The sequence below is a fragment of the Panthera leo genome, chromosome D4, assembly GCF_018350215.1.
Source record: "Panthera leo isolate Ple1 chromosome D4, P.leo_Ple1_pat1.1, whole genome shotgun sequence".
NCBI lineage: Eukaryota > Metazoa > Chordata > Mammalia > Carnivora > Felidae > Panthera > Panthera leo.
Window position 1 is genome coordinate 50,098,857 of NC_056691.1, and position 25,670 is coordinate 50,124,526.

The following is a 25,670-nucleotide window of genomic DNA, read 5'->3' on the forward strand; positions in this document are numbered from 1 at the left end:
CTAGGCCCCCCTAAAAGACATTATTGAGAGAAGATACCTTCTCACACTGATATTCAAATTTATTTTAAAGGTACAATAATTTAAGTGGTATAGCTTATTGGTGCCTGAATTAAATGAAATGGAATAGATGAGAAACAGAATCAAACATATGTAATTAGTGATGAAGGTAACATTTCAAAATAGTTGGAAAAGCATGGAGTATTCAATAGTTTATTCAAGTAATGGGTAAGCCATTTATTTTTAAAAATTGACCCCTCCCTCACACAGAATTCTAGGTATTTTAGAAACTTTATATTTAAAAAATGAAACCATAAATGTTCTAGAAGAAAATACAGGCAAGTATTTCATATAAATTTGATGTGGACTCGGCCTTTGTAAAACAGAAACACCAAGTACTGAGAAGGAAAGTATGTTTATATTTATATATTTGAATTTTTAAAAATTGAAAACACCACAATAAAGTTAAAAGAAAAATGACAAACTGATAAAAATATCTGCAACATATATGTCATAAATAGAGTTGAGAATTGTAAAATGAAAAAACTTTATGAACTGGTAAGAGCTCTTTCTGTAATTAAACACTATGAACCCCATGTTAAATCAAAATTACATGAGATTTCTTTTGGGGAGAGTGGGGAATATCATTGTAAAACTATTCCAGAATTCATTTAGAGCAATAAAAAACAAAAATAAAAGTGTAGTATTCTAATATAAAAATATGAGTAATAAGTAAAACCATATTTTGGTTGCCACAGCAGCCTGGAAACAAACAAACAAACTAGTAAATGTTAATAGCTTAGTGTAAGATGGGGAGTGTCATAAATCAGTAAGAGAAACACCGCATTAGAAAAAATTGGATAAACTTTATAAACTGATAATTCTAAGCAGAGTGATATCCTATAAAAGATAATTGTTACAGTTTCATTATAATAGTGAAAATTTGAAAGCAACTTACCTTGTAACAGGCAAACCTTAAATAAATTATGATATATCTATCCCTATAATTGGCTATTAGGTAGTCATTAAAAATTATTTTCAAAGTATTTGAGGAAAGTATATACCTTTATAATACAGTATTAAATGAAAAAAATAAAAGCAGTGTGGTGCCAGTTGAACATAAAAACGTACATTTATTTACAGAGAAGTAAATGTACCAAAATATTCATATTAATTTTTCTTATGGTTGTAGCGGATGATTTTGACTCCATGTAAGGTGGTTTTGACTCCTTATCTGTGAAGTTTACACAGTAGGCTAATTGCAAACCAGAGATAATACTGGGTCGTCCTGTTTTTAGTTCATAAGAAGGACAATAAATTTTGGAGGGAATAATTTTGTTAAAAATCAGATTTTCTTAAAGTTTTCAGATTTTTCTAGAGTTTCAGCTAATATTACCAGCATCATCAACTTACACTGAAATGATTTTTCTAAAACCTTCATGTACGTGGTACTGAGCTAGTAAGAATTTTTATTTTAGTAAAACTTTATGCTTGTTAATTATAAATTTATAAAAGAGTCTGACACTTATTGGCCGCTTACTCCATGCCAGGTGCTTTACCCATTTAATGTTTGCAGTTTTAAAAATACTGATGCCTGTTGTAAATCATACAAAGGAAAAGTGTCAGAGTTCCCTCCTACCTCAGGTATAACTATTGTTAACAGTGTGACGTATATACCCTTTAAGATTTTTTTCTGTTCATTGACAAACACTAACACACATGCATATAAGATTATATGGTTTTAATATTTTCTAAAATAATGATAATACTCTACACATTTTTATTTATCTTGTCCATTACTTTTAATAATATATTTCCATGTGAATACATATATATAGTAATTCCTTTTAATATGTGCAGTTTTAATTTATATTTCTCTATATTTTCATTTGGTAAAGTTTGCCCAGGAAGAGATGTAGCATTTTCTTCCAAAGATCACTCATGATAACCCTGAACTCATTTCATTTGTATTTGTGGTTGACAGTGTTCCTGTGTCCAACAATATTCTTTGACATGTGTTACTGTTGTTGGCCCCCAGTATAATAACCAAGTAATTCTCAGGATCACTTAAGAACTATGTTAGCTGATAAGATTAGAGACCACCACCTAACAATTAATGATAAGCAAAATGAATGACTATGGTTATATACAATCCCTATCTAAAATGTCTACTACATATTTAATCTACTACTTGACTCTTTGACAGAGAGTGGGGGAAAAAGTAAAGAAAGGAATGGAAGATAAACGAAGGATATTTTGAAACAACCTCAGGTTGTCTCCTACCTTTCTAACTTGTCCATGCTGTATGAACTGACAAGAGGACCGTCTTTTGTCCTTTCCTCAGATTGTCTAATGTTATATTGGATTTTACAGACCTGAAGTAGAGAATCATGTAGAGTAATGATATGAATGCTTGCTGAATGACGTCAGCCCTTTGACACTTGGCTATCTCATGATAGAATTTATATGTAATTATAATTTAAAAATGAAAATTTATTTTTTCTGATTTTGAAGGTAGTATATACTTACCACAATAATGCTGAAAACACTGAATTGTAAAAATAACAACATAAAAATGAACTATAATATCACATCATATGGAAATAACCATTGTTATTGTTTCTTATATAATTCTCAGACTTTTTTGTTTTACAAAATGGAATTATAAATACTGTTCTGTAAACTACTTTTTAAAATATACTGTAACTTATTCAACCATTTCCTACGGTCAGATAGGGACAAAAATGTGGATATTTAATTCCTTTCCAGTTTTGAGGTTATTATATAATGTCTACACATAAAATTAATTTTTAAAAAAATTTTATTTTTCTTGAAATATAGTTAACATAGAATTTTTTTTTTCCCCCTCAAGTTAGCTAACATACAGTGTAGTCTTCACTTCAGGAGTAGATTCCCATGATTCATCATTTACATACAACACCCAGTGCTCATTCCATCAAGTGCCCTCCTCAATGCCCATTACCCATTTCCCCCACCCTCCATCCCCTACCTAGCCCCATCAACCCTCAGTTGTTCTCTGTATTTAAGAGTCTCTTATGGTTTGTCTCTCTCTCTGTATATTATTTTTCCTTCCCTTCCCTTCCTCTATGGTTATCTGTTAAGTTTCTCAAATTCCACATTTGAGAGAAATCATAGATACCTGTCTTTCTCTGACTGACTTATTTCACTTAGCATAATATGTTCTGGTTCTATCCATGTCATTACAAAGACTTCATTCTTTTCATTGCTGAGTATTATTCCATTGTATACATATATACCACATCTTTATCCATTCATCAGTTGATGAACACTTGGGCCCTTTCCATAATTCGGATATTGTTGCTAGTGCTGCTGTAAACATTGGGTTGCATGTGCCCCTTTGAATCAGCACTCCTGTATCCTTTGGATAAATAGCGCAATTGCTGGGTTGTAGGTTAGTTCTATTTTTAATTTTTTGAGTAACCTCCACACAGTTTTCTAGAGTGGCTGCACTAGTTTGCATTCCCACCAACAGTGCAAGAGGGTTCCCTTTTCTCCACATCCTCACCAACATCTCTTGTTTCCTGAGCTGTTAATTTAGGCCACTCTTACTCATGTGAGGTGATACTTCAGTGTAGTTTTGATTTGTATTTCCCTGATGATTAATGATGTTGAGCACCTTGTCATGTGTCTGTTGGCCATCTGGATGTCTTTTTTGGAAAGTGTGTATTCATATCTTCCCACTTCTTTACTGGATTATGTGTTTTTTAGGTGTTGAGTTTGGTAGGTTCTTTATAGATTTTTGATACTAACGCTTTATATGATATGTCATTTGCGAGTATCTCCTCCCATTCCATCAGTTGTCTTTTAGTTTTGTTGATTATTTCCTTTGCTGTGCAGTTTTTTATCTTGATGAGGTCCCAATAGTTCATTTTTGCTTTTATTTCCCTTGCCTTCAGAGACATGTCAAGTAAGAAGTTGCAGCCGAGATCAAAGAGGTTGCTGCCTGTTTTCTCCTCTAGGATTTTGATGATTTCCTGTCTCACATTTAAGTCTTTCATCCATTTTGCATTTACTGTTGTGTATAGTGTAAAAAAGTGGTCCAGTTTCATTTTTCTGCATGTTGCTGTCCAGTTCTCCCAGCACCGTTTGCTAAAGAGACTGTCTTTTTTTCCATTGGATACTCTTTTCTGCTTTGTCGAAGATTAGTTGGCTATGTATTTGTGGGTCCATTTCTGAGTTCTCTATTCTATTTCATTGCTCTATGTGTCTGTGTTTGTGCCAGTACCATACTGTCTTGATGATTACAGCTTTGTAGAAGGGGCTAAAGTCTGGGATTGTGATGCCTCCGATTTGGTTTTCTTTTTCAACATTACTTTGGCTATTTGTGGTCTTTTGTGGTTCCATACAAATTTTAGGATTTTTTGTTCTAGCTCTGTGAAGAATGCCGGTGCTATTTTGATTGGGATTGCATTGAATGTGTAGATTTCTTTGGGTAGTATCAACAGTTTAACAATATTTGTTCTGCCAATCCATGCACATGGAATGTTTTTCTATTTCTTTGTGTCTTCTTCAATTGCTTTCATAAGCTTTCTATAGTGAAATTTTCAGCATACAGATCTTTTACCTCTTTGGTTAAGTTTATTCCTAGGTATTTTATCATTCTTGATGCAGTTGTAAATGGGATTGATACCTTGATACCTTGGGATTGATACCTTGATCTCTTTGTGTTGCTTCATTATTGGTGAATAGAAATGTGACTGATGTCTGTACATTGATTTTATATCCTGCAACTTTGATGAATTCATGTATCAGCTTTAGCAATTTTTTGGTGGAGTCTTTTGGGTTTTCCATGTAGAGTATCATGCCATCTGTGAGAAGTAAAAGTTTGAGTTCTTTGCCAATTTGGATGCCTTTTATTTCATTTTGTTGTCTTATTTGCTGAGGCTAGGACTTCTAACACTATGTTAAACAACAGTGGTGAGAATGGACATCTCTGTCGTGTTCCTAATTCAGTGGGAAAGCTCTTAGTTTTTTCCCATTGAGGATATTAGCTGTGGGCCTTTCACATATGGATTTTATGACATTAAGGTATGTTCCCTCTATCCCAACTTTCTTGAGGGTTTTTATTAAGAAAGGATGCTGTATTTTGTCAAATGCTTTTTCTGCATCTATTGCTAGGATCATATGGTTCTTATCCTTTCTTCTATTAATGTGATATATCACGTTTGATTTGCAAATATTGAACCAGCCCTGCAGTCCAGGAATGAATCCCACTTGATCATGGTGAATAATTCTTTTAATATACTGTTGAATTCGATTTGCTAGTATTTTGTTGAGAATTTTTGCATCCATGTTCATCAGGTATATTGGCCTGTAATTATCCTTTTCAGTCGGGTCCTTGTCTGGTGTGGGAATCAAGGTAATGCTGGCTTCATAGAATTGAGTCTGGAAGTTTCCCTTCCATTTCTGTTTTTTGGAATAGGTTGAGAAGAATAGGTATTAACTTTGCTTTAAATGGCTGGTAGAGTTCCCCTGGGAAGCCATCTGACCAGGACTCATGTTTTTGGGAGATATTTTGATAACTGATTCAATTTTGTCGCTGATTATGGGTCTGTTTAAATTTTCTGTTTGTTCCTGTTTGAGTTTTGGCAGTGTGTAAGTGTCTAGGAATTTGTCCATTTCTTCCAGATTGTCCAGTTCGTTGGCATATAATTTTTCATAGTATTCTCTAATAATTGTTTGTATTTCTGTGGTGTTGGTTATGATCTGTCCTCTTTCATTTGTGATTTTATCTATTTGGGTCCTCTCTTTTCTTTTTGATTCATCTGGCTATTCATTGATCTGTTCTATATTCATTGATCTGTTCTGTGTTACTGGATTCTATATTTTTTATTTCTGCTCTAATCTTTGTTATTTCTTTTCTTCTGCGGGCTTTGGGCTTTCTTTGCCACGGCCTTTCTAGTTCCTTTGGGTGTGAGTTTAGATTGTGTATTTGGGACTTTTCTTGATTCTTGAGATAGGCCTGAATTGCAATATATTTTCCTCCTAGGACTGCCTTTGCTGCATCCCAAAGGGTTTGGACGGTCATTTTTTCATTTTCATTTGCTTTCATATATTTTTTAATTTCTTTAATTTCCTGGTTGGCCCGTTCATTCTTTAGTAGGATGTTGTTTAACCTCCATGTATTTGGGGGACTTTCCAAATTTTTCCTTGTGGTTGATTTCAAGTTTCCTAGTGTTGTGATCTAAAAATATGCATGGTATGTATGATCTTAGTCATTTTATATTTGTTGAGGGCTGTTTGGTGACCCTGTATGTTATCTATTTTGGAAAATGTTTCATGTGTACTCGAGAAGAATGTGTATTCTGTTGCTTTGGGAGGAAAAGTTCTGAATGTATCTGTTAAGTCCATCTGTTCCAATTGTAAGGGTTAAATTGTAGTGTAGGGCTAACCTGTAGCCTTAAGAAATAACAGCTTTGTTTTAACACTGTAGATTAAGAGATAACAGCCTTGTCCTATCAATCAAGGGAACAAAAGTTCAAGGAAAATAAATTGGATTAGTGTTTGATTGGATTGGGGCAAGGGAAATGTCTGAACTGTTTCCACCCCCATCTGGGAACTATTTCTTTGTTTTGTTCCCAGGTGATGATAAGACGATGTGGTCTATGTGGTCAGCTGTAAAAACTCGGTACCCCGGCTGTTAGAGATTCACTCTGGTCTAGAGTGTCAGTCCTGATCGTTTGGCCTTGCCTCTCATTGCAATAAACTTTGTTGTGACTGTCACTGGTGCCCATAGCATTCTGTTTCAGGAGTTGTGTGGATGCAACACAATGTGTCATTCAAAGCCGTTGTTTCCTTATTGATTTTCTGCCTAGATGATCTGTCTATTGTTGTAAGTGGAGTATTAAAGTCCCCTACAATCATGTTATTATTGTGTATAAATTTATTTATGTTTGTGATTAATTGATTTATATTATTTGGGTACTTCGGCATTGGGGACATAAACATTTATAATTGTTAGCTCTTCTTGATGGATAGACCTCTTTTGATATAATGCCCTTCTTCATCTCTTGTTACAGACTTTGTTTTAAAATCTAGTTTGTCTGATATAACTATGGCTACTCTGGCTTTCTTTTGATGCCCAGTAGCATGATAGATGGATTTCCTCATTTTCAACCTGCAGATGTCCTCAGGTTTAAGATGAGTCTCTTGTAAGTAGCATATAGATGAGTCTTATTTTTTTATCCATTCTGATACCCTGTATCTTTTGATTGGAGTATTTAATCCATTTACATTTAGACTGATTATTGAAAGATACGGATTTAGTGTCATTGTGTTATCTGTAGGTTTCAAGCTTGTGGTGATGCCTCTGGTCTTTTGTAATCTTTACTGCTTTCCACTCACAGAGTCCCTCTTAGGATCTCCTGCAGGGCTGGTTTAGTGGTCAGGAACACCTTTAGTTTTTGTTTGTCTGGAATAGCCTTTATCTCTTCTTCTATTCTGAAAGACAGCCTTGCTGGATAAAGGATTCTTGGCTGCATATTTTTCCTCTTCAGCACATTGAGTATTTATTTCCTGCCACTCCCTTCTGGCCTGCCAAGTTTCAGTGGACAGGTCTGCAACTACCCTTATGTGTCTACCCTTGGTGGTTAATGCTTGTTTGTCCCTAGCTGCTTTCAGTATTCTCTCTTTATCTTTGTATTTTGCCAGTTTCACTATATGTCATGGTGTTGATCTGTTTTTGTTGATTTTGAAGGGAGTTCTCTGTGACTCCTAGACTTGGATGTCTGTTTCCTTCCCCAGATTAGGGAAGTTTTCAGGTGTAATTTGTTCAAATAAACCTTCTGCCCCTTTCTCTCTCTCCTTCTTCTTCTGGAAGTCCTATTATATGGATGTTATTTCATTTCATTGACTCACTTAAGTCTCTAATTCTCCCCTTGTGGTCTCATAATTTCTTTTCCCTCTTTTTTCAGCTTAATCATTTTCCATAATTTTACCTTCACTTCTTCTCTCCTCTGCTTCTTCCATTTTTGCTGTCACTGTATCTAGTTTATTTTGCATCTCAGTTATTTCTTAATTCATTGTGACTATTTCTTACGTTTTTGATGTCTGCAGCAATAGATTCTCTGCTGTCTTCTATGCTTTTTTCAAGCCCAGCTATTAGTCTTATGACTTACTTTAAACTGTTGTTCAGATATATTGTTTGTATCTGTTAAGAGCAATTCTCTGGCTGTCATTTCTTCCTGGGTTGTCTTTTGAAGAGAATTCTCCTGTTTCAACATTTTGGCTACATTTCTGGCTTTTATGTGTTTTAACAGCTTGTTATGTCTTCTATCTGCAAGTTACTACTATATTAAAGAGGGATAATACACTGGCCAGGGCCAGGCACTTCAGGAAGTGTTTTTGGAGTGTGTTGCGTGCACTCTTGTGTTGTGTATTTGGCTGCTGTACCCACTGGTCAGTCTTCTACAAAGCTCCTCCTTACTTGTGGTGGTGGATTGTTTGGACCTTCCACCAAGTGTGCTTTGATTTGTTCGTTGAAGTAACTCTGGAAGAAAGGAAAAGGTGGGGAACCTGATCCCATAGAAAGTGAAAAATGAAAGAAGTGAAAAAAAAAGACCAAATAGAGAATCAAAGAAACTATAAGGCTTAATCCAGAGAGAGAGGAAGGAAAATAAAGATGGAGCTTTATAAAAAGTGTAAAAAGAATAAAAATGCCTGAAAAAAATACATACATATATATATGTATATATAATAAGAATTGACCAAAAATCAAATCAGAAACTATGATCCTGATTCCAAAGGAAAAAAGAGGGTAGAAAGAAAAAAGAGAGGAAAAAAAAAAGAAAAACAGACTAACATACAAAACCACAAGACAGTTGTCTGTTGGTGTCTGGGACCAGTGGCTGTGCTCGTCTGGAGGAGGGACTGTCTGGTTCAGTCAGTGTCATTCCCACTCCAGTAGATGAGCAGTTGCTAGATTGCTAGACACGAGGGGCGGGTCTGGTGTAAACCAGTCCCGCCTCCACTGGGGGCAACTGTTCTGTTCCCTCAATCCCCACTGTGTTGGTGATGAGGAGAAAAATGGCAACACCCCAGTCTCTCCTCCCTGGACTGGGTTTCTCAAACCATGCTGTTCAGGCAGCCCTTACAGAATAGTGCTGGTGGTCAGCCTGTTCTCCACAGTCTCCCGCACCTCTTAGGCTCTTGGCTAAGATTCAGAACCTGGTGTCTTAAGGGGCCCTGTGCCACGTGGATTCCATTTATTGGTGTAGCACCACTCAGCCCTGCTGGCGCCTGAAGGGTCTTTTGTCCTTGGTGGGGCAATAGACCCTCTTCCCACAGTATTGGAGGAAGGAGACTTACCTCTCAGCATGCCCCTGAGATTGCTACTGTGCCCTGGGGCCAGCTCCCTCTCCCCCCCAGGCTTGTGTACATGGAAGCTGCAGTGACTTCAGTCTGGTGAAATTTGCACACTTTTGAAAGCTCCTATCTTTGATCTTCAATTCCTAAGGCTGTTTGCAAAGTAGAAACTGGCACTCTCGGTATTTTTTTTCCCCAGTCCATGGTCCAGAGAAGTTTTTCTCTTGTACTAGCACAATACCACAATCCACAGCCTTTCTTTCTCTCCGTTTTGTTTCTCCACGGAAGGGGCTCCTTCCCCTCTGTGCCTACGCTGTTTTATCTCCCCCAGTTCACATAATGCATCTGTGTCCTGCTGAGCTGTCTCCCTTACCTGTGGAGACTTTTCTGTCACTCCACAGATTGATTTCCTGAGTGTTCCAAGTGTTCTGACCTCAATACAGCTGTGTTTGAGGGAAGGGAAGGGAAATCCCCATAACCCTACTTCTCTGCCATCTTAACTCCTCTAGAATTTTAAATTTTAAAGAAATGTACTATCTAATTGCCGGGGTCCAGCCCCAGCAGATCCAGGGATTCCCGAAGGATGAATGGCGCCGGTGAAAAAATAAAAAATGGACACAGACAACAGCATTGTGTTTGACTGGCTGCTTTATTGTGGCAAATGTGGCATTATATTTGTTAGCAATTTCCTTGTAGCATGCGTCATCTATTTTTCTGGCATTACCTAATTCTAAAAATGTTCCTATGTGTAATCACCCATTAAGGAACAACATGGTTATTTTCTTGTAATGTTCCCTCCTGCCCTTTGCTTATTGATTAATTTCTTCACATTATTTCATTATGTATCTACGTTTATCTATAATCTATAAAGCATTTGCTTTGCTATTTTCATGAAAGGTCATCTATCAACACCTCAAGTGGAACACTTACAGGGACAGGACTTCTTAATTGTTTTTTTGAACCATTTGCGGTATAAGGAAAAAAGTTTTTGCTTTGGTCTGGGGTGCCGGGAGGGAGCCAAGAGGACCCTGGGAACCCACGCCTTATGTGTTCCCAGAGAGACAATGTATACCTAGGAACTAATGAACCATTCTGTACCTTAACCCACCAGGTCCAATCATCATCTTGAATGTCTCCTGGGGGCCAGGTGGGCCTAGGGTTGGAGTAACTTGTATCCATGGATACACTCCTTTGTTGCCGGAGTGGGGCTTTCAAATCCATTTGTTCCCTCCTTGGCTGGGAAATATATGGGGCCATCCTTCCTTTAGGTAGAGGAGTCTTTATAGGGGGTGGCAAGGGCTAGATGTAGGGCTGCATGATTTTCTTGCGGAATCTTCTTTCTTTCCCCAGTGGTTCTTTTCCCTGGGGCCTGTCGTGGGCAATTCGCCAACAGACGATTCCCCCAGGTACTTTGATTGGTAGGGGGCTGCCCTGACCAATGCTAAGGCCAAATTACATAAAAGCAGGAGTACAAGAAGCTTCACTGTCAGTGGGCCGCCCTGCAGTCCTGATCCATCCACCGTCTGGTCCCTGCCATCAGGCTGGTTGGTTAGCTTGGCTGCCGGCATCTATTGTTCATAGAATTTTAAATGTTAAAGACTTTTATTTAATATGTCCTATTTAGGAAATTCAAAAATGTAAGGAATACTTTACAAATTAAATGTAATTTTAATTTTTAAAAAATAATCTCTTTGCTGTCATAACAGTACTAGAGGTATAGTGTTTTTCTAGTTTACTAAAACTGAAATCATGTTTTTCATTTAGATGCCACCTGGAACAGCAAGACCAGGCTCTCGTGGTGGTACCATTGGGACAGGGGGAGTTCTGTCTTCTCAAATCAAAGTTGCTGATCGTCCTGTAACACAACAAGGTTTGAGTGGAATGAAAACTGGAATGAAAGGTATTTCTTTTAAAAAGACGAGTATATTTTGTATAAGAAGTATCACAGTACCATATTACTGGGGGAACCTGGGTGGCTCAGTTGGTTACTAGTGTCTGTCTTCAGCTCAGGTCATGATGTTGCAGTTTGTGAGTTCAAGTCCCGTGTTGGGGTTGCTGCTGTTACATGGAGCCCGCTTAGGATCCTCTGTCCACCCCCTCCTCAGCCCCTCCCCAACTTGAGGTCTCTCAAAAATAAACAAACACTAAAAAAAAAAAAATAGTACTGCAGTACCATATTAGTTAGCCAAGAAGTATAAAGAGGCCATTTTATTCAATTTTTATTCCTTGATTCACAAAATTATGGTGATGGTTAAATAAAAGTGCTATGAAAATACACTGTGAACTTTAATCTTCATTTTTCTAAACATGGAGCTTTACTATAACTTGAAGAAATTGGAAATAATTTGAAGAAAAGCTCAGGAATGAAAATTAGGTTTCTAGTACTACATAGAAATATTCTGAAATATTTTTTGATTGTTTCCATATCAAAATTACACTATTAAGGTATTTGTGTATTTATGATAAATGACTCAAGAAGTGTTACTTTTCTAATAATTAATAATCCATTATAATACGTAACTTCTTAAGTAAGGAATTGAAGCTAACACATTTTTTACTGCATCTTTCCTTAGGCCTATGTATGTGTTTAAAAAAGCATAATGGTACACTTATGATTCAAAAATTGGTCTGTGATACATACAAATCAAAGCATGGTAAACTGCTTTATAACGAGTTTTTTATTTTCTGTATTTGTGACAGATGACTTATCAGGGATGAAGATATTCTACTGGGACAAAATTAATTATAAGATATTATGCTACCTTTTGTAATATAGTATGCCATGCCTTTCAGGAGACTTAAATTTTTTTACTTTATTATAATACCACTTAGCTCACTAAATATTAAAAAACAATTATTTAGTGGTATGTGGGTGGCTCAGTTGGTTAGCGTCTGACTTCGGCTCATGTCATGATATCACGGTTTGTGAGTTTGTGGGTTTGAGCGCTCTCTGCTGTTAGTGCAGAGTCCACTTTGGATCCTCTGTCCTCTCTTTGCCCCTCTCCCACTGGTTCCCCCCCTCTCTCTCAAAATAAATAAACTTAAAAAAAAAAAAAACACAATTTTTTAGAAATGCTTGCTTGATATCAATACTGTGAAGAAATGTCAAAATTGTATCATTGTCTAGTCTTCTCTCCCTCTTCTGATCATAAACCTCACAGTTACTACTCTCTATCCTTACTTTTTCCACTTTGCAAGGTCACCTCTGTCAAGGTTTGGACATTTAACCTAGGGGTACTTTCTTAGTCCTGCTGAAATAACTGAAATAAGATCATGTTTCTAAAAAAAAGGGTCTCTAAGACAAATTATGAAAAATCATAATCTCTTGCATTGAGAAATCCACAGTCTAAATCTTCACTGTGCTTTATGATAGTTAATAGCTACTTGTAGCTATTTAAATTTAAATTAATTAAAATTAAATAAAAGATTTAGTTCTCTGCTATCATCAGCCACATTTCAAGTGTTTAATAATTCCAAGTAGCTGCTTTATTGGACAGTGTTGGTATAGAATATTTCCATTGTTGCAAAAAGTTCTATTGGATAACCCTGTTCTAGACTTTTTAAAAAATATTTATTTATTTTGAGGGAGAGACAGATTGAGAGAGACTGCAGGGGTGGGGGAGAGAGAGAGAGAGAGAGAGAATGAATATCTCAAGCAGGCTCTGCACATGCTCACGAACCATGAGATCATGACCTGGGCTGAAATCAAGAGTCAGCCACTTGACTTGTTGAGCCACCCTTGTGTGCCTAGACTTTCTTAGATTGAGTTTGCATTCAGTTAACCTGACCTGTAGAGTGTACTTCCTGTCTTAACACCGCTACCTTTAGTCCCATTTTTGTGATCTTAATTCAAGTTTCCATTATGTTATGATGCTAAGATATTAGTTCTCTTTTCCATTTTTTTTTAAGCAAGCTCCACACTCAATATGGGGCTTGAACTCATGACCCTTAAGATGACAAGTCACGTGCTTTATACCAACAGAGCCAGCCAGGCACCCCAGTCGTCTTTTCAATTGATTGAATCTGTCATCTTGATTATCAGATTTATTGGGGCATAAATAAGGACTCAACAGAATTATGGAGTATAATTGTGGTTGTGCTTTGGCTTTACTATTTTGGTGGTATTTCCAAACTGAACACTAATAATTAAAAAAAATTTTTTTAGGTCCCCAGAGGCAAATTTTAGACAAATCTTATTATCTTGGACTTCTTCGGTATGTTCAATAAACATTTTTTTTTTTTCCTATGCATGGTCATGAAGTTTTAACACTGGTGCTTATTAAGATAGTTAGGTGTCTGTTGATTTTTAAGAATTATGTTGTGTTATAATTTCTGGTTAATTTGGCTGTGCTACAAAATATATGAGATAATACAAATAGGTCGAGATTTTAAATTGTATTTGTTTGCATGTGTGTGAATTAATTTATGTCAAGTTCACTATCATATAATGATAAGAATAATCTTTTATTATGCTTCTTTCACTAACTACTATGAAATATATTATTCATACCACTGAAATGTCATCAGTTGTATCTAATAAGAAAGGGAAAATGCGTATACTTATTTATAATATTTTAGTGCAGAGTTTTACATAAATGTATAATTGGTCAGTTGCCACAAATGTAACCTAATTTTAATTAATTCATGAAGTTCATTATGTCTCTAAGAATGAAGCTCTAAATTGAGAACTTTGTTCGTATTCTTTATCTACCTTTTTTTGCTCAGATGTCCTACTGTTCAGTCTTCATTTTTCTGCTTTATTGTATTTTGTTCTTGGCTCATCATCTATATCTTTGTCTACTATTTCCATTGCATTTAATCCATCCTTCTATCATGTCCTAAAACCTCTGTTTTCTTTTTCATTTCTTCTGCAGTCTTTTGTTTGTCAATTATCAGGATCCTTTATGGGTCTCAAACTTCTAGAAGGCAATAGAGGGAAGTGTAGGTTTTCCCCACCACTCCTTAATGCTAACATTAGCATGAGGCCAGCACTTACATAGCATCTCTTCATATCCAGCCACTTTTTAATCAAAAGAAAGAAAGGATATAGAGCTATTTTTCAGCATTGCATATCCTCACTTTTCCAGGATTTGTGCTTCTGTATCAAAAAAATGGGTCTAGGTATTTTTGTAATTGTTTGACTCTATAGCACTAGTTCTCAACTGTCCATGATTTTTGCCCCCAGGGAGCATTTGGTGATTTTTGGACATATTTTTGGTTGTCACAGCTAGGGTTGGGGGTGTGTGCTACTGACAACTTGACCAGGGATGCTGTTAAGCATTGTACAGTGCATAGGATAGCCCTTCCCCACTGCCAGAGTATCCTTTACTGACCTAAACTGTCAGCAGTGCTGCTTTTGAGAAACCCCACCTTAAAGAGTAGCAGGAGCTGTGAGGATGACAATTAGGCATCTAGTTGTGTCTATAGATTGTTATTTTGACCAGGCTTACATTCTGGTCCTATTTCATCTTAATGATCAGAAAATCTATTTCAGTTTCTTATCATTTGGGATATGCCTCATTTTAGTCAAACAGGCCACATAAATTGTTTTTCTTTTTTTAGTGAAATTTCACAAAACCATTTATATTATTGTTACACATTTATGAAAAATTTGCTTGACTAGAAAAGCTCTTTTCTGGATTAGGATTATTACTGACTTTTTTATTTCTTTCCATTTAGAAGTAAAATAAGTGAACTTACAACAGAAATTAATAAACTTCAGAAAGAAATAGAAATGTACAATCAAGAGAATTCAGTATATTTGTCATATGAAAAGAGGTGAGTAGTTTTGCAGTTAAAATTATGCAAGGTCTTTTTAAGAGCAATATTCAATGTAATATGCTTTAGAAGTTTAATACCAAATTTGTAATTATACATAATGTTTATAATGTTCTTCTTATTTAGGTGTTTATGAATGTATTTGTTTTATGCTTACAGAGCTGAGACTTTAGCTGTTGAAATCAAAGAGTTTCAAGGACAACTAGCAGACTACAATATGGTATTTGCCCTTTTCTGAGATTTTTTTGAATATTTCCATTGTTTTTTACCACTTCAAAAAATATTATTTTAGATACTAAATAATACATGAATACATGCTTATGGTGAAAGATTGTAACAAGGGAGAGTATAGAGATTAAAGCCTCCCTTTGCTTTTTCCCTCATTTTTCTCACCAGAAATCATTTGGCCTAACAGATATGTATTCTTCCAGTCTTAAGAAAATACATTTACTTGCAGATACATATTTTCCCTAACAGTATTAAAATAATCATTTTAAAAGTAGCTAAAATTTCTTGGGTACTAACTGTCATTTCTGTAAAAAAAACATTTTATCTCTCTATGGGTGGTTTTTATTATGAAATATTAAAAATTTTAATTATGTAGTGCACAGATTCTACCTCCATTCTTATGTTTCATCCAAAATACAGTGGTTGCCTTCTGCCAAAATAGAGTATGTAACATAAACATAGTTCCACCAAGGATTTTTCCTAATGTTTACTTTCTGAAGAAATAATTTCCTTGGCTTTGTTCATAACTGTCGCAATCTTTGGGGTGGTCTTGGCCCCATTACACTTTTTAGTGTCAGAATTTTCTTTCTTCTAACTCTGTAGGTGCTCTAGACGGCAGTGGCATTTGGTCTTAAAGGGGAAAACTTTTATCTCACTTCTGTTAAAAAATAGTGTTACATAAAACAAGAAACATTCTATCATAATGGTTAGGTAAATTATGCTATACCTACTTGATATTGTTATATTGTACTTATAAACAAATTTTGCTGCTTATGGAATACTGTACTTCTCAAATCTGTTTAACTGTATAATCCATAATGAACATTTTGTAGAGCCTAGTATTCAGTACAGATTTTTTTTTTAGTAAATGTTTTGTTCTGAATATGAGGAAGTTTTTTATAAAATATGAAATGACATTAGATAAAATCATTTAGCTGTACTGGAATGCATTAGGTAAATTACTTATGTAAAGATATTAATAATGTGTGAAATATGTTGTTTGCAGGTATAGAGACCTAACAACTGATACAGGGAAAACATTTAGCTGATATCTAACATATAGTAAGATCTCAAATGTTAGGTTTTATTAGTACTTACTATTCATATCAGAAGTGAGATATTATATAAACTAATACATAGTACATTAATAAAGCTTAGTGTTTCAGAAAAAATTATACCCAAATAATTTGCTTTTAGTAGCCTTCCTATTCATCCATTCATCCATTGATGGACATTTGGGCTCTTTCCATACTTTGGCTATTGTTGATAGTGCTGCTGTGAACATGGTGGTGCATGTGTCCCTTCGAAACAGCAAACCTGTATCCCTTGGATAAATGCCTAGTAGTTCAATTGCTGGGTGGTAGGGTAGTTCTATTTTTAGTTTTTTGAAGAACCTGCATACTGTTTTACAGAATGGCTGCACCAGCTTGCATTCCCAAGTAGCCTTCCTATTCAAATTCTGGTTCCACAACTTGCTAAATGTCTTTATCTGCTCTATTTAGAACTCTGCATCCCAAAGCAACAGAATATACTTTCTTCTCAAGTGCACATGGAACATTCTCCAAGATAGATCACATACTGGGTCACAAAACAGCCCTTCATAAATATACAAGAATTGAGATCATACCATGCATACTTTCAGACCACAATGCGATGAAGCTTGAAATCAACCACAGGAAAAAGTTTGGAAAACCTCCAAAAGCATGGAGGTTAAAGAACATCCTACTAAAGAATGAATGGGTCAACCAGGCAATTACAGAAGAAATTAAGAAATATATGGAAACAAACGAAAATGAAAATACAACAATCCAAACGCTTTGGGATGCAGCGAAGGCAGTCCTGAGAGGAAAACACATTGCAATCCAGGTCTATCTCAAGAAACAAGAAAAATCCCAAATACAAAATCTAACAGCACACCTAAAGGAAATAGAAGCAGAGCAGCAAAAACACCCCAAACCCAGCAGAAGAAGAGAAATAATAAAGATCAGAGCAGAAATAAACAATACAGAATCTAAAAAAACCGTAGAGCAGATCAACGAAACCGAGAGTTGGTTTTTTGAAAAAATAAACAAAATTGATAAACCTCTAGCCAGGCTTCTCAAAAAGAAAAGGGAGATGACCCAAATAGATAAAATCGTGAATGAAAATGGAATTATTACAACCAATCCCTCAGAAGTACAAGCAACTATCAGGGAATACTATGAAAAATTATATGCCAACAAATTGGACAACCTGGAAGAAATGGACAAATTCCTAAACACCCACACACTTCCAAAACTCAATCAGGAGGAAATAGAAAGCTTGAACAGAACAGACCCATAATCAGTGAAGAAATTGAATCAGTTATCAAAAATCTCCCAACAAATAAGAGACCAGGACCAGATGGCTTCCCAGGGGAGTTCTACCAGACGTTTAAAGCAGAGATAATACCTATTCTTCTCAAGCTATTCCAAAAAACAGAAAGGGAAGGAAAACTTCCAGACTCATTCTATGAAGCTAGTATTACTTTGATTCCTAAACCAGACAGAGACCCAGTAAAAAAAGAGAACTACAGGCCAATATCCCTGATGAATATGGATGCAAAAACTCTCAATAAGATACTAGCAAATCGAATTCAACAGCATATAAAAAGAATTATTCACCATGATCAAGTGGGATTCATTCCTGGGATGCAGGGCTGGTTCAACATTCACAAGTCAATCAACGTGATACATCACATTAATAAAAGAAAAGATAACCATATGATCGTGTCAATCGATGCAGAAAAAGCATTTGACAAAATTCAGCATCCTTTCTTAATAAAAACTTTCAAGAAAGTCGGTATAGAAGGAACATACTTAAACATCATAAAAGCCATTTATAAAAAGCCCACAGCTAACATCATCCTCAGTGGGGAAAAACTGAGAGCTTTTTCCCTGAGATCAGGAACACGACAGGGATGTCCACTCTTCACCGCTGTTGTTTAACATAGGGTTGGAAGTTCTCATCAGCAATCAGGCGACAAAAGGACATCAAAGGCATCAAAATTGGCAAAGATGAAGTTAAGCTTTCACTTTTTGCAGATGACACGATATTATACATCGAAAATCCGATAGACTCCACCAAAAGTCTGCTAGAACTGATACATGAATTCAGCAAAGTCACAGGATACAAAATCAATGTACAGAAATCAGTTGCATTCTTATACACTAATAATGAAGTAACAGAAATACAAATAAAGAAACTGATCCCATTCACAATTGCACCAAGAAGCATAAAATACCTAGGAATAAACCTGACCAAAGATGTAAAAGATCTGTATGCTGAAAACTATAGAAAGCTTATGAAGGAAATTGAAGAAGATATAAAGACATGGAAAAACATTCCGTGCTCATTGATTGGAAGAATAAATATTGTCAAAATATCAATACTACCCAAAGCTTTCTACACATTCAATGCAATCCCAATCAAAATTGCACCAGCATTCTTCTCGAAGCTAGAACAAGCAATCCTAAAATTCATATGGAATCACAAAAGGCCCCGGATACCAAAGTAATTTTCAAGAAGAAGACCAAAGCAGGAGGCATCACAATCCCAGACTTTAGCCTCTACTACAAAGCTGTAATTATCAAGACAGCATGGTATTGGCACAAAAACAGACACATAGACCAATGGAATAGAATAGAAACCCCAGAACTAGACCCACAAACGTATGGCCAACTCATCTTTGACAAAGCAGGAAAGAATATACAATGGAAAAAAGACAGTCTCTTTAACAAATGGTGCTGGGAGAACTGGACAGCAACGTGCAGAAGGTTGAAACTAGACCACTTTCTCACACCATTCACAAAAATAAACTCAAAATGGATAAAAGATCTGAATGTGAGACAGGAAACCATCAAAATCCCAGAGGAGAAAGACCTCTCTGACCTTAGCCATAGCAGTTTCTTACTTGACACATCTCCAAAGGCAAGGGAATTAAAAGCAAAAATGAACTATTGGGACCTTATCAAGATAAAAAGCTTCTGCACAGCAAAGGAAACAATCAACAAAACTAAAAGGCAACCAATGGAATGGGAAAAGATATTTGCAAATGACATATCGGACAAAGGGCTAGTATCCAAAATCTATAAAGAGCTCACCAAACTCCACACCCGAAAAACAAATAATCCAGTGAAGAAATGGGCAGAAAACATGAATAGACACTTCTGTAAAGAAGACATCCGGAAGGCCAAGAGGTACATGAAAAGATGCTCAACGTCGCTCCTCATCAGGGAAATACAAATCAAAACCACACTCAGATATCACCTCACGCTAGTCAGAGTGGCCAAAATGAACAAATCAGGAGACTATAGATGCTGGAGAGGATGTGGAGAAACTGGAACCCTCTTGCACTGTTGGTGGGAATGCAAACTGGTGTAGCTGCTCTGGAAAGCAGCGTGGAGTTTCCTCAAAAAATTAAAAATAGACCTACCCTATGACCCAGCAGTAGCACTGCTAGGAATTTCCCCAGGGGATACAGGAGTACTGATGCATAGGGGCACTTGTACCCCAATGTTTATAGCAGCACTCTCAACAATAGCCAAATTATGGAAAGAGCCTAAATGTCCATCAACTGATGAATGAATAAAGAAATTGTGGTTTATGTGCACAATGGAGTACTACATGGCAATGAGAAAGAATGAAATATGGCCCTTTGTAGCAATGTGGATGGAACTGGAGAGTGTGATGCTAAGTGAAATAAGCCATACAGAGAAAGACAGATCCCATATGATTTCACTCTTATGTGGATCCTGAGAAACTTAACAGAAACCCATGGGGGAGGGGAAGGAAAAAAAAAAAAAGAGGTTAGAGTGGGAGAGAACCAAAGCATAAGAGACTGTTAAAAACTGAGAACAAACAGCGTTGACGGTTGGGGGGGGGGTGGGAGATGGGTATTGAAGAGGGCGTTTTTTGGGATGAGCACTGGGTGTTGTATGGAAACTAATTTGACGGTAAATTTCATAAAAAAACTTAAAAAAATAAATTTCTTTATCTGCAAAATGCAGATAATATCTACTTTATAGAGTAATTGTTAAAATTAAGTGATACATATGATGGGTCCAGAACAATGTTTGGTGGAAGGCAAATATGTTAGCAATTGCTATCATTGCCTAACTTTTTGAAGGAAGCTTACCTGGTGTTGTGTTTGTGCCTTACCTTGTTGGCTTTTTTGTTGTTGTTTTTAATTTTTAGAAGACCAAGAAAATCATTTTGTATTCTCACTGGTATAAATTTGTAAATCTGTTAATAGGCTCTCTGCTGCGGAAAAGAGAGTGACCGACATTCCCCAAACTTTTTGTCTTCTTTAGACACTCCTTTTAAGGTCAAACATCTTTTCAAAGCAGGCAAAGCTCACTTTGCCACCCTAAAAATGTGACTGGCCAAATGCATAGTGTATACTTAGGTAGCTCAATATTTGTTTTTATCTTAGAAGATAAAATACACTATAAACAGTAGCTAAATTATGGAAAGAGCCAAAATGTCCATTGACTGACAAATGGATAAAGAAGATGTGATTATATATATGCAATGGAGTATTATTCAGAGATCAAAAAGAATGAAATCATGGGGTGTCCGGGTGGCTCAGTCAGTTAAGTATTGGACTTCAGCTCAGGTCATGATCTCGCAGTTCATGAGATCGAGCCCCACATTGGGCTCTGTGCTGACAGCTCAGAGCCTGGAGCCTGCTTCAGATTCTGCGTCTCCCTCTCTCTCTGTCCTTGCCCACTCACACACACTCTCTCTCTCTCTCAAAAATAAAATAAAACATTAAAAAAAATTTTTTTTAAAAGAATGAAATCATGCCATTTGCAACAACATAGATAGAACTAGAGTGTATTATGCTAAGCGACATAATTCAGTCAGAGAAAGATAAATATCATATGATTTCATTCATATGTAGGATTTAAGAAACAATAGTTAGAACATAGGGGAAAGGAAGGAAAAATAAGATAAAAACAGAGAGGGAGGCAAGTCATAAGAAACTCTTAAATACAGAGAACAAACTGAGGGTTGTTGGAAGGGTGTTGGCTGGAGGGATGGACTAAATGGGTGATGAGCATTAGGAGGCACTTTTTGGGATGAGCACTGGGTATTATATTTAAGTGATGAATCACTAAATTCTTCTCCTGAAACCATTACTACACTGTATGTTAACTGGCTTGGATTTAAATAAAATTAAAAATAATAATAAAATTAAAAAAGATAAAATATTTAGAAGTAATAATAATTAAATGACTACTTATTGTTTTAAGATTGAATACCTATTTATGAATTATAGAGAAAATTTATGAAGACTAACAGTGTTTTATTTTTGTATCTTTGTTTTTAGTTGGTAGATAAACTTAATACCAATACTGAAATGGAAGAAGTAATGAATGATTACAACATGGTAAGAAAATTTAAAAGTATAAGTAATAGATTTACATAGATCATATCACCCAAAACAAAGCATTTATATCTAGAAATGGTTTGATAAAACCTTACACACTTTATAGATAGGTATTACTTTGATCTTAAATATTTCTATTATAGTTGACTTCCCTTAGTTGCATTTTTTTCCATTAAAGATTTTAAAGTAATCTCGATACCCAATGTGGGGTCCAACTCACAACACCAAGGTCAAGAGTTGCATGCTTTACCAACTGAGCCAGCCAGTGGCCCCTTAGTTGCTCTTTTTAAATTTCTTCCTATTGGTCATATCTCCCTAGTAGATGCTTTAGTATCTTTCTACAAGGCCATGTTTGAACTGGTCTCACACACAGCATTAGTTAGGGAGTCTTGTCTGTATTTCCTTACATATAAATTAGTTTGCAATACTTTTGTTTCAGTATTTGCACAAAAGGAACTGACTACTCACTGGAAATACAGTTGCACTTTTACAAAGTTTTATAAGAAAGAGAGAAAAGTGAATAGTTATATGATGCCAGACAATACTACTTTTTGATTGATAAATGATACTTTGTGTTCAGTGTTCTTAGATTCTTTGGTAGACGACAAAAAGATAGAAGCTAACTTATTTTGATTACAAACATTTAGGAGAAACTAACATACATATAGCTTATAGTTTATATAACTTATAATTTCTTTATATAACTTTTATATAGTTTATAATATGGCTTAGAGCTTATACAGTCAGACTATTCTGTGAAAACATAGAATTTATGAAATGACTTTCTAAATTAGAGTTCTAAAAACATGATAATTTTGTGAAATTAGTCTTAACTTTAGAACACAGGAAAATTCCCAACTTAAATATATAGATAGATAGATATATTTATATTTATATAGATTTATATAAATCTATATTTATATAATCCTATATATATAGGATTTTATTTTTGAGTAATCTCTGCACCCAGTGTTGGCCTTGAACTCAAAACCCCAAGATGAAGAGTCATGCACTCTACCCACTAAGCCAGCTGGGCGCCACTAAAAGTATATTTTTCATGACAAATGTAAAATGTGAAAACCTCTTTATGTGTTTTGTCAGTTGTTTGGGATAGGTCAAAATTCTAGGCTGAATATGCACAGGTAGAGTCACATAGGAGTACTCAGGGTAAAATTCTGAATAATTTAAGAATAAAACTTGCGTTGGCCCTTAATTCAGCATATTACTAATCAACTGTTGAACAGCCAATAAATAATAGATTCTGTTTACATAAATTAAGTTTACATTGGATTATTTGATAGATCACTAAAGAACAGTGAATATTTTTGGTTTGAGATTACAATGCCTGTGAAAAAGACTTCCTTTTCCAGGGTTGTAGTTCGTTCAGTGAAATAAGTACCGTATTTTTTTTTTTTTTTAACTTTGACAGTGGCGTTAGGATTATGATAATCTCTCAAGTTGTTTATGACCAGCATACCTTTTAAAGAAGTAGCTCAGTTGAATGGTAATTTTTATCACTAACTTCTGTGTTAACTCTTTATTCAGCTTAAAGCTCAAAATGATCGAGAAACACAAAGTATGGATATCATATTTACTGAAAGACAAGCGTAAGTACAATCCATGTAGAAATCAAACATTTACAAGTGCACTGTATTAGGCAATTTAACTTTGGAGTCCTTTATTTCCTGATAAATTTTCTCGTTTTCCTCTGTTACATTTTTTTATTTTAAAAATTTGAATATTTGCAAAACAAATTTTATTGTTTATACATTTGTTATCTTCATTTACCACTAAGAAGCCAAATCCTGTATAAATAAAATAACTACATAGATTAGATAAATAAAATTTCTGTTTTAAGTACTTTAAAATCTAAGATGGATGAGAACATCTCCATCTCTGCCACTTTTAATTTTATTAATTTTATTTTATTTTTAATTTTTTTAAGGTTTATTTATTTTGAAAGAGGACATGAACAGGGGAGGGGCAGAGAGAGAGAGAGAGAGAGAGAGAGAGGGAGAATCCCAAGCAGGCTCTGCTGTGTCAGCGCAGAGCCTCACTCAGGCTTGGTCTCAGGAACTGCGAGAGCACGACCTGAGCCAAAATCAAGAGTCAGATGTTCAACCAACTGAGCACCCAGGTGCCCCTACCACTTGTAATTTTAACCTGAGCTTTTTAACTATTTTGAATTATGATATTTAAGTCCCAGCCTAATAAAAGGGACATTATTAGTGAGCTTTTTATATTATTTCATTTTTCAATTATTAGTTTATAATTAATAGTTATATTAATGCATATATATGTATATATGGATCTTTATATATAACATGTTTAAAGAACATGTGGCAGTGACAGCAATGTCTACAAAGATGTAGATGTGATGTGGTTATCTTAGTCCGTTTGGGATGCTATCACAAAATACCATAAACTTTGTATTTTATAAACAACCAGAATTTGTTGCTCACAGTTCTAGAGGCTGAGAAGACCAAGCTCAAGGCACCAGCATGGTCCCATTCTGGTGAAGGCCCTCTTCATGGTTCATACCAGGCATTTTCTTGCTGTATCCTCCCATGGTAGAGGGGGTCTGTGGGATCTCTTTTATAAACGTGCTGATCCTATTCATGAGTGCTTCAGCCTCATTACCTAGTCAGTACCCAAAGACTGCACCTACTAATACCTTTGGGGGTTAGCATTTCAACCCAAATTTTGGAGTGACATAAATATTCAGATAACAGCAGTTAACATAATTATTCTTCATTGATTTTTAGCCTTAATTAAATACTATTTAAGGCAATGCAAACATAAAAAGATAAGCTATTATACACACACCCCATACATATTTTGTCTCAGAATTTTATCAGTATTAATCTCTTTGAGAGCGAGGATAATAAGTAACCATAATTACTGAAATTCTGTAACACCACATATACTGTCCTATTACTTATGCATGTAGAGTAAATATTTGATAAAGAATAGGATGTTTACAGGTAATTTTAAAACATTTGGAAGATAAATATAATTTTTCTGTTGATTAAAAACAAAGGAATCTCTTTTTCCTCATCTATCGTTTGATGCTGTTATAAAGTGTGCCTTAGAAATTACAAATCCTGGAAGTCCCTTCCCATTTACAAAGCAAATTCCATATTTATGGTGACCAGGTTGTTACTAGAAAATTTTCTTTTTTACTGTTGTTTTTGTTCTGGTTTTAAACCATTTAGCAAGTATTTATCAATTACCATACATAAAATACTCTCCTAGGTACCTAAAGAATAAATAATAAACTGTAGTCCATTTATATTTTATAACGGACTTTGGTAAAAAAAACTATATAAAGTGTTTTTTATAGAGTTTAGAACCTTTAGAGTCTAGAACATTTAGGTCCTCATTTCCTCATTTATCTGCAGTTGTATAATATTCAAGTCAGATTTGTATATATCATATGTACATGTTTTATAGATATTTCATCCAGAAAGATAACTGACAGATTATAAATTTAAGAATGCCACAGGCTTTATGTCTATTAGGTTCATTTAGTTGAGGAAAAAGTTCTTAAAATATGGTAGTTTGTCCTGAAATGTGAGAACTTTCAAACTTAATATCGGCGGTTTGTAATTGAGGCTGAGTGAAATTGGTTCTCCTGACCCTTTTAAGCAGAAAATTAAATTAAGAACAAAAGTTACCTTCAATAAGTTTACTTTTATATGCAGAGGGATAGACTTACTTCATGTGTTAATCAGATGGTCAACATCTCAATAACACAAGGCTGTATCTTGACCACATTCAAAGGGAACAAGTAATTTCATACCTTGAGAAGGCAAGTCTAAAACTTTTTTTCATTCTCTTTGATAGTACTACCATTTAGTGATTTAGTGTGGTGACTAAACCATCTGGTTTATTATGTAACACCTATTCA

At 35.3% G+C, this 25,670-nt stretch overlaps 1 protein-coding gene across 3 annotated transcripts in view; it reads left to right on the forward strand.

The window, feature by feature from the left end:
- The window catches only part of IFT74 (intraflagellar transport 74), an 89,040-nt gene that overhangs the window by 3,565 nt on the left and 59,805 nt on the right, over nt 1-25,670 (forward strand). For all 3 annotated transcript variants that reach the window (XM_042913491.1, XM_042913493.1, XM_042913492.1), the window contains exons 3-8: nt 11,107-11,242; nt 13,508-13,556; nt 15,022-15,120; nt 15,280-15,340; nt 21,701-21,760; nt 23,306-23,367. In XM_042913491.1, coding sequence (XP_042769425.1) covers nt 11,107-11,242; nt 13,508-13,556; nt 15,022-15,120; nt 15,280-15,340; nt 21,701-21,760; nt 23,306-23,367 — 467 coding nt within the window. The remainder of the gene's footprint in view (nt 1-11,106; nt 11,243-13,507; nt 13,557-15,021; nt 15,121-15,279; nt 15,341-21,700; nt 21,761-23,305; nt 23,368-25,670) is intronic.